This window comes from Scleropages formosus, chromosome 4 (genome assembly GCF_900964775.1).
Source record: "Scleropages formosus chromosome 4, fSclFor1.1, whole genome shotgun sequence".
Taxonomy (NCBI): domain Eukaryota; kingdom Metazoa; phylum Chordata; class Actinopteri; order Osteoglossiformes; family Osteoglossidae; genus Scleropages; species Scleropages formosus.
The window spans coordinates 32,394,874-32,413,577 of record NC_041809.1 but is presented as its reverse complement, the minus strand read 5'-3'; the positions used below and the strand labels follow the sequence as shown (position 1 = coordinate 32,413,577).

At 42.6% G+C, this 18,704-nt stretch overlaps 1 protein-coding gene across 3 annotated transcripts in view; it reads left to right on the top strand.

Moving 5' to 3' along the window:
• The window catches only part of stk32a (serine/threonine kinase 32A), a 42,176-nt gene that overhangs the window by 12,004 nt on the left and 11,468 nt on the right, over nucleotides 1–18,704 (top strand). For all 3 annotated transcript variants that reach the window (XM_029251597.1, XM_018751590.2, XM_018751591.2), the window contains one exon: nucleotides 7,419–7,592. In XM_029251597.1, the coding sequence (XP_029107430.1) occupies nucleotides 7,419–7,592 (174 nt within the window). The remainder of the gene's footprint in view (nucleotides 1–7,418; nucleotides 7,593–18,704) is intronic.

Sequence of the window (18,704 nt, the reverse complement as noted above, 5' to 3'; positions counted from 1 at the left end):
TTGGTGGTCTTTTAAACAGGACAAAAGCAGTCGGCTCTTAAATCCCCTAGCTGTTTTAATCTCGGCAAAATATATACAAACCTTTGATTTTATTTAGTCTGGCGTTTCTCGACAAAGGCGCGGTAAAAAGAGAGGTGGTACCGATTCTCGGCTGGGTTCATAGTTACAGGTGTTGCACAAGTGCAGTGGCCGCCAGTAAACACTTTCTGCTGTATGAACACTTTAATTAAGGTTTTCTGGCATGGACAGCCACGCGGGCTGCCGGTAACACGTTGGTAGCAGGTGCGATGAAATGGCAGGAGGATCATAAACTGTCTTCACAACATTAAATGCACAGCTTCCTTACAACACTGGTCATCGAGGCTGGGCATTAAAAACACATTTGCATTTTACTGACAGCATCCTTTTGATTCTTAACTTTTGAGCGCACATGAGAATGCTGTTCTTCTTATTCCCTCGTACTTTGTTGTCGATCCAGCCGAAAGCCGTTTTTACCTTCAACATTATGTTTTGTTGACGACACCGAATAAAAAAAAAAAATCCAGCATGCTTAGCCAAGCAGCCCCAAACCTCCAGCTGTGTTGAGGAACCATACCCATGAACACACTCTGGTTCAGCATAGTAATAGGGACATCTGGTAGTATAGTGGTTTGTGCTACTGCCTTTGGATCCAAAGGTTGTAGGTTTAATCCCCTCTTCTGAGTGCAGTACCCCTAACAAGGTACCTACCCTAAATTGTTTTGTAACAAACAAAAAAAAATAAATAAATACCCTGCTGTATTGTGCTTCATGGGGGGTGTGGTGGCGCAGTGGGTTGGACCGGGTCCTGCTCTCTGGGGGGTCTGGGGTTCAAGTCCCGCTTGGGGTGCCTTGTGATGGACTGGCGTCCCGTCCTGGGTGTGTCCCCTCCCCCTCCGGCTTTACGCCAAGTTAGGCTCCGGCTCCCTGCAACCGCGTATGGGACAAGCACTTTAGACAACGTGTGTGTGTGTGTGTGTGTGTGTGTGTGTATTGTATTTTGCTTTAGAGAAAACCATCAGATAAATGTAATGGCAGTGACTAAAATATCCTTAGTCTTTTGTCTAAAATGCAGAAACTCCGAAAGATGACGGCAAACAATAAAGCAAACTTATGTTGTACCTTGGAAAAAAGCATCTGGTAAATGAATTAGCCTGAATATAATGTAAATGCTCGTGCCTTTACCCTTTTTTTTGTCTCTTTTTAATTAGACAGTTCTTTGAATCTTATTACAGATGGTGCATTCTTGCCACAGAAACCACAAATTCAGACTCGGTCTAATTTTGATGAATAAACCTCCATATAGTAGAGGATCAGCATAAATGATGGCATCACCTACTTGAAACAGACCATGTACGTTGACAGCCGCTCATCTCAAGCCGTGCGTTTACTGCTTTCACGAACGGGCTGCAGATTTCATGCAATATCTGTCAAAATTATGCAGTGTGTTTCTGAAGGGCAGCTCCAATGAGCCTCACAGCCCCAAGTCTCCATCTGTCCCTCCTCTCCGTCCCTCTCGCTCTTGTCTTCACTTTTCTGGCCTGACTTTGTATAGAAGGTGTCCATGTGACAGTCACACATCTGGGGCTCTCTCCACAGCACGTGGGGGCTGAGTGGCAGGCTTTCAGGTATGCTCCAGACCTCCGCACATTATTTATGTTCAAAGGGACTTATAGGTGTTCCCATTGTGTGGTGCTCAGTTTTTATAGGGGAAATTGGTAATTAGGCACCTTATTTAAGCGAACTACAACAGGAGCCCTCCTGAGGCCTGAGTTAGCAGTCTTTCACTGCTGTCCAGGTAGATTAAATACAAATTAGTTTTTATATTGCACCCTTTACTCTATTGCATTGTGCTTGAAGTACAGTGAACTCCAACTAACTCAAGGTGAACGTAAAGCTGAAGTTCCCCGATGTTTCTGTCCTCCGGTACAATGAGTTCATTTCTTCTGCTCATGGTAGGATCTGAGAGGAATGACCTGTCCACTGATGGCTTTTGTCACTCACACTGGACCTGAAATCAATCCTCCACATCACATGGCGGGGACTCTTGGTGTCCATTCTCTCTCGGTAGCCGGGTTTCTTTTCTCCCTTAGAAGTGTTCCATGTCTCTGTGCTTTTTCTCAATACGAGACAGCGAATGAATGCGGTCGCACAGTTGTACCTTCGTTCTTATGAAAAAAGGGTGGATGCATTTATTTTGATGAGCAATAAAGAAAAATCCTGCTGTATGATTTTATTTCCATATTCCTTCAATTCCCTGAAACGTTGCTGTGCCTGTTCATTACGAACTTGCCGAGCTTTACGGAACATGAAAGAAAGCGCTTGAGTAGCGTTTTAAACAATGTCCAACCTGTCCAAAGCATATTTCGGTTTTTATGGACTTGGATTATTGCCGAATGTTTAAATGTTGGCCTTAAAATGACTAGCTTTACTGAAAACTCTGCCGTAGGCCTGGAGTTCGTCTTTGCTAGTCTGTTACGGCTTGTGGACCATTAGGCCACGATGAACACGGTCCAGCCGGTGACCAAACTGATGATCTGAGGCTGACTGATTACATCATACAATTCAGACTCATACAGCCAGAAATGAACACAGATCCGGTTGCACATTTAAGAATCATGTGGGTACGAGCTGCATTTTATGCAGCGGTTGTTCTGGGTTTTCTATATTTACTTGGACAACAAGATATATGTCAAATCATCAGTGAAACCTCTGCAGGAATTAACCCTGACAAAGGTGGAAGATACATTCTCCAGCAGAGTCAGGCTGCCACTGCGTTCTCCCAGAAATGTGCCGGTTGAACGAATAAAAGAGGGCAAGGGCATTTTGGGGCTCCTCTTGAGCTGCACGCATAGTGGAAAACAGACCTGACGGCCCGTGGGCTAAAAAAGCTAATGAAAATGCTGCATCAGAATAATGACGGAGCGGCGGTGCGTACTAGTAATGGCGCAGAAGTGCTTTCTCATGTTTTTTTTTCCCCCCTCGCTCTTCTTTTTGGAGGAATTCCTGCCAAATCGAAGAGATTCATCATGAGCGCACGATCTAATGGGAAATGCCAGTTACTTTCCTAATTGCTTGCGAAAGGCTTCCTTTCATTTTTTTCCTGTATGTATGAGGATCAAAAAAAAAGAAATTAATGCATCTTCTTCACCGTCGCTTCCTTGCCGCACAGCTCTTCTGTTAGAGCCATTTATTGCTGGCAAGACGTACGCGTTTTGGGACCCTCTCAGTTTAACCTGAAGCCATAGTAGTATTGTTGCTTAAATTTCTGTATACACATTCGCATGTCAGAGGGTACAAGTTTTCTCGCAGTGCATCAAACCACATATCTTTAGTAGGTCTAACTGGTGTAGTCACTCTAAAAAACACACTTAGAGGGACACTGTATATAAAGTAGTGCCTGGGTTTGTACACTAGGCTTCTTTGAGATATTACTATACGCTGTAACTCATAACCCTAATAGTAAACCACATGCGTGCAGGATTATAGCAGAGGTTGCCAGGAGTATTACAGCACTGAATTAAAAAAAAAAAAAAAAATTAAAACACTTTCTTGCTGTACTGTATATATAAATGCCTGATTAGGTTTTAGGAAAGTGTCATGGGAGAAAATGCAATTTTTAATTTTCCTTGTTTGTGTTGCGCAAATGACCTTAAGCAAATTGCTATTAACACAGCCCAGATGCGCCCCCGGCTATTTTAGTCTAATTAAAGCGAGATGCTGTCGAGATGGCGAAAGGGTTCAGGGATTAGATCATACCGTTCTGTCACAGGAAAGCATCATAATAGGATGGTGATGACTAGGTTATCACCTAGAGTTTCCTTTTTATTTTCATGTAAGATGCCTTTAGGTCATGTGTGGGTTTTGGCAAGTTTGCATTTTCCCCACACACACAGAGAGAAAAACCACTGGTCCCAAGCAGGGTCACGGCAAGCCAGAGCCTAACTCACCAACACAGGGCATAAGGCTGGAGGGGGAACGTCAGTCCGCCACAAGGCACCCCAAGCGGGACTCGAACCCCACACCCACCAGAAGGCAGGCACAGGCCAAATCCGCTGTGCCACCACACTCCCCTTTTGCATTTTCAGCAAGTGCTTATTAGCTGTATATTCATAAATATGGCCTTCGTTTGTGCAGCTTGTATTAGACAAATTGAACTGAATCGAACAGATAGGGGTTCTTTGTTACACCGCTTTCCCACCCCACTACACGGTAGCGTGCTCTTGGAGGAAGACCAAGAGACTGTCAGAGAGGTGCTAGACGCCGAGTTTCTGAGACTAAAAACTCCTCCAGGAAGGTCTCAATACAGACTACTGACTCCACCCTAAAACAGCATCCTTTATAACCCTGATCCAGCATTCATTAATAATTTATTTGCCATGACAGGGGCATGGCACCAAATAAAAGTAAATAAAAACATTTGTATGCTCTTGATTAAGTTGGCCCTCACTAGATAAAATGTGAATGATTGTTTCAGCCTGCTGGGAAAATAGCAATTAAGGGGCATTTTTCATCCAAACAGCTTCTGACAGCTGCCCAAACCCGGGAAAATCCTGCTGACCGGAGATAAAGCGGAGTTTGTCAAACGTCCGGGGTGGCGTCGTGGTCCGAATCGAATCGGACAACAAGCAACGGCGATGGCCTCGGTATGCTGCACATTTTTAAACCTGTGCTTGGTTTATGAAACAATCTGAGAGCTAAGGTGGAAAACGCTGTTACGGGGCAGGATCGGCCGGTGACCATGGCAACAGCCGGACACAACCGTGTAGCTTCGCAGCAGTGAGCTTTTCACATCAGGTTTTGTTTTTGCTCGTGTCACTGACAGCTCATTTGCGGAAACATCATGCGGAGTAATCCTATATGCTGTCGCGATATAATTAATTTTAAAAGACCAACCTGATGAAATTAACATTTTCAGGCTTTTTTTTCCAGAAACAAATGAACTGTACTGTGATTACAACAAATTACATTAGGTGGTGAGCGCTGATTACAACCACCCACCAAGCCTATTAACTGGAGTACAGAAATGACAATTTAATAAAGGCAACAGGTAGATACCCCCCTCTCATCTACCCCGCTGTACCCTGTCATCTCCCTCTGCGTTCCCACATGAGAGGAATCAAGTGAAAGTTTAATGTCTGGAATGACAATTCATCTCATTGTGCCACTGGCTGCTCTTGGAAGTCATTGATGAATAACATTAATGCTACCATGAACGCACTCCCCCGCATGGTGGAAAGGATGCAGAATCACCACTTTCACTTTAAGGGGACACACGGTTAATGTATTCTGGGTATAGTCTATAAAATGTAATACGTGAGCAATATTCTCTACGTTCCGTTCTCTCCGTTCGGGAAAATGGGACTCGGCTGTCAGGTTCTACTGTCGGACGTGCAGCAACAACCGAGAGAAGGTGTGAGGTTATTTTGGTTGCGACAGGTTGTTCTCCTCGAATAAAAACAAACACGGATCCATACACACAGAATTCATTTAGGTCTACGTTAAGGTTTGGCGAAGGAGACATTACACTGTAAAGCACAGGACAAACTCGCGTTGGACATCTGCCCATTTTCGAAGACGTTTGTCCAAAGTACGTGTTCATATAGCCAGCAAAGGTATGTATACTTGTATTCATACCTTTGCTAGCTATACTTTTGATTTATTTTGAAAGGGATACATTTTCTGTTTGTGAAGCTTTATGTCATATTATGTGGAGTCAAAAGTATCACATTACAGCATCATTTTACAGTTCAGTTGTCATGATTTTTTCTTTTGATTAATCTGGCTGATCCACTCACAACCACTGTATCATTATTGTAACACACACACACACACGCATCTAGTTCGTTGAAGGCATAAGAGAAGAGCCTACTAGCATATTAAAGCATATTTTAAGGGGTTTTGTATTCAGCGGGTGGTGGGTAGCTCAATGTTCAGGGCTCGTGTTTTGTTGCCTGAAGGTTTCCAGTTCAAATCCCACTTCTGCTACAGTAGCTTTGATCAGAATACTCATCCTTAATTGCCACAGTAAGAATACCTTGCTGCAGAGAAGGGTAAATCGTTGCGAATCTCATCGGACAAAGGCCTGTTGGGTTCATAAGGAACAGCACTAATGAAGAAGGCAAGCGAAACACTGAAGTGGCACTGTTTTTTGATTTGGTATTTACAAAGTGCTCAAGTGCATTTGTTTTCTTGTTTTATTGACAGTCTGTGAAATAAGAGAACCACAGACTTACATTCTTGAGGCTCTGGAAGCATAGATGCATCATATGAATAATTGTTTATCCAGTTAGCTGCATGGTAGCATGACCTAATCAGACAAATACTGAAGAGCGACTCGCCTCGTTGCACGCAAAATCAATCAGAGATCTTTGGAACGGCTGGATTGAAACGGGATGACCGCTGATGCGGGCCACTCTTCGTCTCTGCCCAGATGATTGAGCGACGGACGGATGGGCGAAACAGCATGCCAAGGATCAGCAGTGCTCGTGCGCCTGATGGAGTGTTTTTCATTGGGTCCTCCGTGTTTCAGCCCACGCAAGAGTTTCCCAAGACTGGCCTGAATGTGCAGATCTCAACAGAAGCTGGTCTTTCTCTCCGCAGGGCTGTCGCTCTCATTGCCTTTCCAGTGAGAAAAAGACTAAACTGCATCGCAGCAGTTCGCCCGTTGCTTTTTTTCCACAAGCCCTTCACCTTTGGCACGACATTCACTCATGTAGTGATGTCGGGTTTGCACTTACATGTTCAAATAGTATTTGCCTTGAGTTTCCATGTCAGGAAGGCACCTGCAACACCTGCCGCTTTTTTCCACCCACAGCGTTTGTCTACTAGGGCGGTATCCTACCCAGCACTTTGCATAAGACTGAGGTTCTGTTGTTGTGTTCTGAGCCACTCACGTAACTTTCATCTGAGGAAATAAATGAAAACTATCATGGGCTGCATACATTTTTATTTTAAGTGTAAATCAGCTGCTAACTACAGATGCTCCTTGATTTACGATGGTTTGACTTACGATTTTTCAACTTTACGATGGTGAGCTGGCGACAGACATTCAGTAGAAACCATACTTCGAATTTTGAATTTTGATTTTTTCCTGGGCAAGCGATATGTTGAGTGATACTTTCTCACGATGCCGGGAAGGGGCAGCTCTCCGCACCTCCCAGCCCGTCACGCAGAGGTGTGTATTAGGTGTATTGAATGCATTTTCAAGTTATGATATTTTCAACTCATGATGGGTTTCGCGGAACGTAACCCTATCGTAAGCTGGGGACCACCTGTATAATGCACTGTATAATGTGCAAGCTCAGGTTGGGAAACCCTGATTCACAGCAACCCTACGAGGGTTGAGATCTGTATCCTCGGGGCGTGAGCTTTCATGCTGCCGTGTCTCTATATTCCAGGTACTCCTTCCAGGACGAAGAGGACATGTTCATGGTGGTGGACCTGCTCCTGGGGGGTGACCTTCGCTACCACCTGCAGCAGAACGTGCACTTCTCAGAGAGCACCGTGAAACTGTACATCTGTGAGATTGCACTCGCCCTGCATTACCTGCGCAGCAAACACATTATCCACAGGTGAGAGTCTGAAACACGAACACAACTAACATTTCGGCCCAACCAGGTACCTCGTCTCAGTAGCGGAATGCTGTAAAACTGTATATGGGGAATATGGTTAAGTACTACCGCTGCTGTATGACCGTGTTATCTCCACGAGCACAGCAAATGTTAAAGAGTATGTAGGTAAGTGCTATCAAGTCAAATTTGACTCATAGCAACCACTCTCATGGTTTTCCTAAGGGAAGGAGCAGAAGTGGTTTTCCATTGCCTTCTTCTACACATCTCTTTGGGTGGAGAAGGTGCAAACTCCACGCACCTTGAAATGGATTCAAACCTTCAACTGACTGAGCAATTCAGGGGCTGTGAGGGGCTGGCTTTACGTGCTGCACCACCACATCTTCATAGCATACCAAATGTCGGCTTGCTGATTGCAAAATATACGCATTTCTTAATCAGTTCATAGTCAACCAACCAGCGACAGCAACCGCTTGTCCCGAGCTGGGTTGCAGCAGACTGGAGCCTAACCCAGCAACACAGGGCACAAGGCTAATGAGGGAGGGGACAAATCCTGGACGGGATGCCAGTCCACCACAAGGCAACCCGAGTAGGGCTTTAACCCAAAGCCCGCCACACAGCGGGTACTGGTCAATCCCGCAGCACAACCACACCACCGCAGTCCCCAATTCATAGTCCTGTTGAGCATTTCTCAAATATTATTGACTGAAAACTTTTCCTACCTCAGTTCGAGGAGTGACTGAATTCAAGGAATGTTATACTTTACATAATGAAAAATCTGAATGTATATCAGCAAAATTTTTCAGGGGAGGATTTTTAGGGGGATAGTCAATGCAAGACCTATAGGGTGAATTAACTGGCTCCTCATACTGCTGCCATGTAGAAGACAGTCTCACACTGAGACTGCTGCTTTGGACAAAAGACGTCGTGAGCTAACAGTCTTCTCAAGTCTCCTGGTGATCGGGGCGAGAGCATCATGGGGGGTGTTGGGGGACAACCAGTAATCACATGCAGAGCCCTTTTCACAACAGACCCACTCCGAGTGCTCGGTGGGACAGAAAGGCACAGTTAATCAAAAGCACTATAACAGGTTACTCGGCTTTGTCTACCTGCTTCCAAGTGTCTGGTGAGATCGCCCAGCAATAAAACAAATGATGGATTTCTAGAGTTTTCCGTATTCAGTTCAACATTTTAGTAATCTGTGCCTTGGGGAATACAATTGATCGCAAATGGCACCGCAGCTGTAAATAGTACTGGGGAAATGGGGGATGCGATTGAATAATAACAATCATAATTCTTGTGTTTGTTTCACTGAATATATTGGAAAAATATACTGAATATTTGACTTTTTTTCCTGTGTGATATCTAAACACCAACTGGTGTTGTTGGATCATATTGTACAGCAGTATCTGGATTCCAAGGGATTTTCTTTTGACAGAATAGCGTCAATTAATTCAGAATGAGAGTCATCACAGTCGAGGGCCTGGGTTCCGCTTTCACTCCCAGCGGGGGTTAAAAACAAGGCTTTGATTGGTCGACGTTTACCCTCGGTTTTCATAACTGCACAAATTCGCAGTACTTTTTAAATACGCACTTCGGTGATTATGCTTCCATTGTAGTTCGATTAAGTCTTTGCTGGAAATTGAATACAGCACCCTGTGGCGTGACCAGAAAGACGGAAAGCGAAGGCAGTACTCTTTACATGCAGGCGCAGAACTTTTGACTGGATGTCAAAGAGAATTGTTGACGAACTTTACTGAAGCAAGAGGACCGAATGTTTTAAGTAAGGCAGTTGCAACGGGAAAATAAAGGTCATTCAGCAAAGCTGTTTCTACTGCTTTCACTGAACTTATTTGTGAAAATGTCTGCATTTATCTGCTGTTTGAAGGAGCAATTACCCACACCGTCTGAATCGCTTGTCCTATTCGGGGTCGCGGGGAGCCAGCGCCTAACCTGGCAACACAGGGTGTAAGGCTGGAGGGGGAGGGGACACACCCAGGACAGGACGTCAGTCTGTCACAAGGCACCCCAAGCAGGACTCGAACCCCAGACCCACCAGAGGGCAGGACCCCGTCCAACCCACTGCACCACCGCACCCCCCAACAAGCAATTAGTTTGGGCATTTTTAATACATTGCCAGTGTTACCTACATTGGAATTTGTGATTTTTGAGCTTCGGAATCCTAGAACAGATAAATTATCTAGCAAATAGTTGTCTCACCCTCTTTTAATAAATGATCAAAAATCATTCTTTAGACAGTCATCTTAATGTGATTTCTGTAGATATGAAATATCAAGGACCCCGGTGTCTGGCTCTCCAAAAGAGGTATGACGACCCATAGTGATGAGACTGGATAGTCCATGCAACACAGAACTGCTACGGAACAGCTGGTAGCGGTTAAGGCTGCTCCTTTTGGACCCAAATTTTGCAGGTTTGAGCCTCACCTTTGGCTATAGTACCCTAAAGCAAGGTACTTAAATTGCTCTAGTAAAATCACCCAGCTGTATAAATGGGTAAAAATAATTGTAGGTAGATTAACATTGTAAGTTGCTTTGGAGAAAAATGTCACTACACGAATAAATGTAAAGTGCCTTTTTGCAAAAATAGAAATCTTTCCGGAATTCAAAACACCTTTACAAAAAACAGTGAATACAATATGTTATTTAGCTGACACATTTGTTCAAGGTAAGTTAGTGTTAGATATATTAAGCTTACAATGTTGTACTCATCTATACAGCATAATACTTACATATATTTAATTATGTGACGTGTATCCAAAATAAGAAATAAGCGTTAAGCTGTTTCTAATGATTTCTCCATTTATACAGCTGGATAACTTTTTACTGTTCCATTCAGTATCTTGCTCGAGGGCACTACATTGTTCCCTGAGACGTTGTAGAGGTGACGGACCGGAGAGGTGAGTCACTTCAAGGAGCTTTCGTGTAATGTAGCTCACCTCCCAGTGTCACGTGCGCTCAGTTAAAGAAGCATTTAGGCACAGGCTGAGTCCACACTGATAGTCACTCTCGAGGAGGGGAAAACAAAACCAATAATGTTCATGAGCAAAAAAAAAAAATTGAATATTACTGAAATATTACTTAAAACGTAAGTTTTTCCAAAGAGGACTGTATCCATGGAGATTTTATTAATCACATTCTGTTGATCTCTGCATAGTGTGAATACAATTTTTTTGTGTGCCCTCTAAAGAGTCATGTAAAATTGGTTCTGTCATCATCACAGTCACATCTGCTTTCGACAATCTTCATATTCATGTTACAGTACTATTAGGTGCTACATTCAGCAGAGACAGGCCAATGAAGCATAAATTGTTAACTGTTGCAAAACATATGCTATATGTACACTTGTATTTTACAGTTTTGAAAAAGGTTGTATCATTGAATTGATAATTTTGCTGTTTTCATTAATTTTTTTAGAAGCAAAAAATATTGCCAAAGGCTGGATGACACTACAGAGACTAAAACAATCTCTTCATTTGCATACATTGTTAGGTAATATTGGGAGTATTGATGAGGAGATGGATAGATGTCTGTATATAATTAAATACAGATTTATAACAGTTACCAAATTTAATGCTTTTGTCGCAGTTCTGGTGGTGTATGTTTTCTACCAGCTGTAACAAGGTGCAATGACTTACTGTTGTCACATTTTATATGAATGCTTCCAAGGAATTAAAATGGGTTGTTCAATCAAAGTATAAACATACCAGAAGAAATGCAGTACATTGACATATACACATAACAATTAAACTGATTATTTAATAAATTCAGATATTTTAGCTGAATTTAGTTAACAGAATTAGAGTACAATAAACCGAAAACAATGTAAATACTCTTTTTTTGCAGATGGGACATAAATATATGGCCTGTATGGACAGTTCCCACAGAGGAATAATGTCTTTTTTTGTATATTCCTATGTTTGCTGTTTTGATGTCTCCATGAGATATCAATTTCCTCTCCTGAGGTGAAGTTTGAAGCAATATTATCTGTTTTAAAAAAAAAAAAAAAAAAAAAAAAAAAAAAAAAAAACACTAATTCATCTTGAGTTCATTTAAGGTTAAGTAAATAATTAAGTGATTTTTGATGCTTTTCTAGAATTACTCAAAGAGCTCTCTGAAGATTCGTTCAGGTTCATTGCATTTGACTCGGACTATTTTCAGAGCTCAGCAATTCCCAAAATGCTGTATAATCTTCCAAAATCTATGTTCCAGCTCTTAAGATTTTGGGGAAAAACCTAAACCATTAGTTGGAGATACGAGTTCGAAACTCAAGGCTTTAGTCCAGAAAAGATGTTGGTTTTATCCCTTGATCCAACCCCTGTGTTGGTCTCAAAGCTGGCGTGTTGTCAGATGTGTGGCAGTTGACAGCTCCTGGGGTGGAACCTAAGTAGAAGGCATAGTCTGCAACACCTAAGACTTCAACAAGCGCTGACACTCTTTACTCCCAGCTCTAAGGGTTTGTTATCAGCACATTATAATAAACAAAGGCTAGGTTTCCATCCTGCTTTTCAGGTGTCAGTGACTAAGCTACAGCGTTTCCCCCAGCATCCTCTATAGTATTATCTATGCTGGATAAGCATAGCAGGCACCCTTTACACAATCGTATCAGAAGGACAGGTGGTCTGTCTAACCAGTGTGCCGGCCTGGCACAAAAGGCCTATTGTGGACCCCGTGAGCACGTCAGGGTAACGCGGCCACCCAGGGATCAGGTGACCGATGAGCTGTCTCAGTTACCCAGCTCATTGGGATAAGTGATGTAATGAGGCCATTAGATCCAGGTAATAGGTTGTTGGACTAGTCAAGCAAGGAAAAAGCCAAGAGGATCAGTTGAATCCCTCCACCCGGCCCAAACACACTCTCTCGCTCGCTCTCTGAGACACACACGCAGACCTTATGTCTGTAGCCACCACAGAATCAGCAATGGCCCTTTTGTAAGGGTCACCATTGTCATCAAGAAGAAATGACTGTCATTGCCTCTCAATTTTTATTCATGAGTGACTAGTCTTCTCAATCCTGTGCCACCAGAATGATTTTTATTTAAATGTATAACTCCTAGAAAACAGAAATTGGTGATATTTTAGGAACATTTCACCAGACAGTGAAACCCACATTTCCTCCCAACTTGCCCCAAAATGCAAGTGTGGATCATCTTGACCACCTTGACAATGGTAACATGAGGTTATACCAACACGGATATTAAGGTTTTTATGTTATTGATGCAAGGGGAGTTTGAAAATCCATTAATAGAAAGAGAAGGTGACTGTAAGTGAAAGGAGAGAATGTGAAGGGTGGTGCTGGAATGGGTGGGGTCAGTGGAAGGGTCTGGAAAAAGAACAGTATAGTGCTGCATACAAGTTAACCTTGAAGACGGTTGTTTCGCAGGCTCCAATTCAAATCCAGTAAGCATATAAGACTTTCTGGGCAGCTGTTAGGTGGCTAGTGATTGACGTGCAGCTGACTCGTATCACGGGAACCAGCTGGCCGTCGATAAATCTGGAGCATTTCCATCTGTTTGGTGGCTGATGCCGAGATTTCTAATTACAGAGGAATAACTGTTCCATTTGCTAATTCATTTGCAGTGCCAACTTCGGTTTCATCTGTCACATTTTGAAGACGTAGCTAAGAAATGCAGAGTACGATTGCTTGCATTTATGAAGGCTAACAATGCGCAACAACCACACAGCCATAATATGACAACCATATGAAATATTCCCCTCTCAGATGTTCCCTTGTAGAATCTGACGCAGGTATGAATCAATACAAGGACTGCCAATGAATACAAATGTGGTACTGTTGCACACTTGGACTGTTGTCCAAACTTTTTTAAATTAACTCTCCACCACCTGCATCCCTCCTACCCAGAGGACTTGGCACTTTGGCAATGGTTGACATTAGAACCCTGGGTTTCAGTCCTTGCACATGCCATTACAGGTGCTCTATGAGCACAAGATTCACTTACCCTGCATTGTTCCACTAGAAATTACATAGAACTCTATAAATCTAAGTATCTTAAACAACACATCTAACATTGTAAGGTTCCTTGAAGAAAGGAATCAGCTAAATTATTTATTTTTTTAAATTGCCTGTATTCTATACTCCTTGTAGTGGTTAGACCCACTACCTTTGGACTGTAGATGGGTAAATAGTTGTAAGTCACTTGAGAGAAAGTGTCAGCTAAATGAATACATGCAAGTACCAGGTTGCGCTCATGACCTTGTCTTGTAACCCAGAGGTTGTTAGCTTGAATCCCAGGAACATCCTTTCTGTAGGGCTCTTAATCTGAGCTGCACCAGTGAAATCAGTTATATAAATGGGTGTCACTTTAAGTTTCTTTGGCTAAGAGTGCAATCTAAGCTGCAGAGTAATTCATGGTGAAAAATTTATACAAACCACAATAAATGAAGTGTGGATGTTCAGTATCAAGAAGAACAGCTGGAAGAGGCCTTTACAAGGTTAAGCGCCAAATTGGAGCCTCTGTGCCTAGAAATGCAGTCAAGCCATTTATAGGTTTAGTCTTGGGAAAAGAGCACAGGCAGTGGACCTGAGACCATTTCCACCTTTAATCTGGTCTCTCCATTCATTATTTGGGCAGAAAACTTATTCACATGCTGTCAGTGGGTTGCAGGCAATGTAATTACAGCCGAAGAATAAAGGAAACCAGACAATTGCCAACAGATTGAGCAAAACATTCAACTAATGACTTATAATCGACGTAGACAATCTCTTTGTGTTCTTTCACTGTGATGAATTTGCTGTATGTGAGCTCATAATTCTTGTGACATTTCAGAGCATGAATTCATTCATGTGACATTTCAGGGAATTAATATACCGCTTTATTCAAAAAAATTAGTTTACAGAGGTGGGGAAAAAAAGTCCTGATATTTGTAGTTAAGCAAATTTGGGCAAGACTCTGAAATCCTCATTACGAAAGAGTTTAACGTAAGCATAAACACTTTCGTAGAATACATTAATGCCCTTGGAAGAGCTAGATTATACAACAAAGGTATAAGTCCTGAAACTAAACTTAATACTCAAAATGCCTTTAAAGCATGTTCTTTAAGGGCAAATCTTAATGGAAACAACGGTCTTCCGTTGAAAAGACAGGTACTGTTGTCATACAGTTTTGAATTATTTTCATCTTTCCATTTCCCTATATTTAGTCCTTCATTATGTCTTAAACATGCAACAAAATATTTTAGTATATGGTTTGAAATCAGCTTGCATAACTTTATGAATCTATAAAACAGAAGGCACATTGATATGCAGAAGGAATTGGAGGTTCTTAAAAAAGAAGGGGGAACCATGCAAGCCTGTTTTATGTTGAAAGGAGATTTTTGCAAAGTAATTCCCATGACAGCCATACTTCCCTTGGCTGTTAGAGCTCTTGCTAATAAAAAATAGCATGTAATCACTTTTAAGTGATTCTCAAAAGTGAGATGTTATTGGTAATAACTATAGTAATTCCCTGTCTACAAAGTTTGTGTGTAGGAAGGTCTACGTGGAGAACAGACCATCCCATTACTCATAGTACATGAGAGCTCATGCATCCAGCAGTTTTGGTCCTCACTCGCTGTCAAAGTTACCGGTAGTTAAATGAGAGACACATGTCATACTTGGAGTCTCGAGCACTTGAGTGGTCTAAATGACCCAATTCAAGCACAGGATGGTGGCTCAGACAGCTGGACCCCTGCAGCTGTGTCTTCACTCCCGATCAGCCATCCAGAGGAAAACTGCCGAACGCAAGTTGGCCCGTGGCCTTTAGAGCGACTTGTTTTTTCTCCTCACTGCCACCTTTGATGCGAAGGCTTGCTAATTAAGAACAACAAGGTGACCTTTCTCCCCCTCCGCTCTCATCCAAGCCTGGTCTACCCACCAGATCTGGGTACAGCTATGCCATCAGGGGTTAGCAAGGCAGAATCTAGAGCCTTGCCCTTTGTTGTGATAAAATTTTGATGAAAATGTGGTTGCAGATCACTGCTGAGTTTCCATTAAGTGCACAAAAGAGGAGTTCTTGTTGAGGTGCTATCCATTGAGTTGAACATATCATGGTACTCCTGATGGAAGAATACTTCTCAAAATGCCTGCCATCATATCAGTTGAAAGAGGTCAAATTGTATATAATTTGAAATTAAGCACAACCCGATAAGGAGGACATGTATATAAGGGTACGCATTTGTGGGATGGAGGTCACCTCACGTGGAGGATAGTGGCTCAGGATGGCAGGTTCTCCCAAGAGAAAGCTTGTGTTAAATAGACAACACATAAGGACATGACCTATTTAAATCAGAGTGTAGATCAGCGCAACAAAAGGAATGAAACCTGTAAGCCCAGAAACTCACAATTATGTTGCTGCCAGAAGTTCTCCTCCCTCAACATCTTCCTTTATTTAATTTTATCAAGAGACCAGCTGCCTTATATCAGGCCCTTCATGGTTTGCTAACCGCCAGCAGCTGCTCCTCATTAACCAAGAGCATTGGCACGGGGTGGGCTGCAGAGAGCTGTCCTTCAAGTTCAGTCATCCCCCATGCCATATGATACCTGTGTGTATGTGTATTGGGGGGGGGGAGAGAGAGAGATATGGAATATACAGGGGCGCGGTGGCACAGTGGGTTGGACCGGGTCCTGCTCTTCAGTGGGTCTGGGGTTCGAGTCCCGCTTGGGGTGCCTTGCGACGGACTGGCGTCCCGTCCTGGGTGTGTCCTCTCCCCCTCTGGCCTTACGCCCTATGTTGCCGGGTAGGCTCCGGTTCCCCGTATGGGATGAGCGGTTCCGAAAGTGTGTGTGTGGAATGTACAAGGGTGTCAAAAAGTAACTTGTATATAAATATCTATGCTATATATATTGCATGAAGATCATAGAGAATATTGGTGGTCTTCGTAGCTCGGATTGATGGTTGATGTGTTCGCCGAGCTTGGCATTTAGGTTGCAAGCGTTTCATCACCAGTCGAGGTGACATCATCAGCGACATCATCTTATCTCGGGCAGATACAAAACATTCGAGGGAGTTCCTTGAGGCCTGGTACCCTTCAGTCAATTCCATAAACAAACATATTGATCTGGACCCCATCTACGAGCCAATACGATGCAAGGACCAACGAGGGCCTAACCGGTAACGAACCGGTTCCAGTTTGAAACCGACAACCGACCAATCAGAAATCAGAAGAACCACTCATGCTCAAGGTCACATGAAACCAACCAATCATGTCCAAGCTTCAGGCAATCCCACCCATCAAACTACATATAAAGGAGGAAGCAGCCGACACAAATCACACAACTTGTGCATTGATGAAGTCTCCTTGACTGGTGATGAAATATTTGCAACCCAAATGCCAAGCTTGGTGAAGAACTGAACACCTCATATATATATTGCATACATCTTTGTATACAGTATATATGTTCACACATATCTAGGACACGTACATTGTCATTCTTAAGAGTAAGTTATGAAATAATCAGTGATACCTTTCCAACGGTACCAAGCGAATGAAGGTTTTTTGCTGTTGATTGTGCCGGTTCTCCGCAATGACCTATTGCTAGGTTTGCAAATGTGAAATCGCTGTTGCTTCAGCTATGGAAATCAAGCTTTAATGCCAGCGCCCTCCGTGACCATGGCAACAGACAGGTCTGGGCCTATTTTCCTGTGACCCTGCCCCCTACCCCCCCTCAAGGCGGCATCCCCCGGAGGTGCTCCGCAAACACCTGCTGCTGTTTTCAGAGACCACTGGGGAGAGTGGTCTTCATTACAGGAAGCAGAAGGACAGGGTCACAGCTCAATTAGCTGCTCTGGTCTCACAAGTGCTTTGTCTCCATGGATTTATACTTTGCTACAACCAGTGTGAAGGTTTGGGGCCATTATTAATGGATCAAAGATGCAAGGCTGAATGTAGATTTTAATATCAAAATAAACACTTAAAGGGATTGTGCTGTAATAGCACCAGCTGTTTAGGAACAGTAAATGAAAATATATTACATGTACTGTATTCCACAAAATGTTTTCTAGTGATTTCTCCCATAAGAGAAATAAAGGATGCTCTGTGTTATATATTTAGCTTTACAGTTGATTTTCAGCATTTCAAACTTTTCAAGCAATCGCCTCTTGTCCATCCATTCATCCATTTTCAATAATCGTTTGTTCTCATCGGGGTCATCAGAATCACTGGGAACAAGACTGGATAGCTAGTACTCACACACACACACACACACACACACACACACACACACAATCTTCCTGAACTGCGGTTTTTACACTGTGGGAGGAAACTAGAGCACTCAGAGGAACCTGAAACCCACTCATACATGGTGAGAACATAAAAACTCCAGAAAGACGGAGCAGGATTCGAACCTATGTCCAAAGAGCCCAGGCCAATACCGTTTGCACCCATTTGGTATTACTCAGCAGCACAAAAGGAACGTCAATCATTGTTAAGGTTTGATTTTCATCCTTTTCACTCTCTGTCTATCACGTGGTCTCTACTGATATCCTGCACATGGCTAGTTTGGCTTAAAAAACATTTTAAAAAACAAATCACAGAGGCGTCTCTTGAATATCTACTGGTAGACGTGACTGATGAGACCATATTCTGCAGTGAAAGACTGAAACTTTCAGCACAGCAAAACATTTTGTAACAGCTGTCATGCCGTGTCATAAATTGCTACCCGCACTTTATTCTTTAAGAATTGCTAGTAGGTCCTTATTTATGGTTACTTTGAAATTATTATATTTACAAAAGAAAACCATCACACATATATCGTGCATAATAAACCTTCCCAGATAGGTCAAAATGAACACAAAGCAATGCAACTGAACAATAAAAAACAACAGTGCCACCTAATGACAAATAAAAATTTATAAGAATGATGATTAGCATTAAAGCCACCTTAAAGAAAATTTGATTAACATTTTTCATACCTCTGCCAACAGTTACAGAAGACAATTCTATATTGATCTCTCTAGACCTTTCATATTGTAACGTTTAATTCAGCTACATTTAGAAAATATGGAGTTTGTTACTTATGATTCAAAGGCATTATGCAGTAAATTTAAGTACCATTTTTATATATTAGAGGCTGCACAGATGACATTTGCATGGTTTTGAAC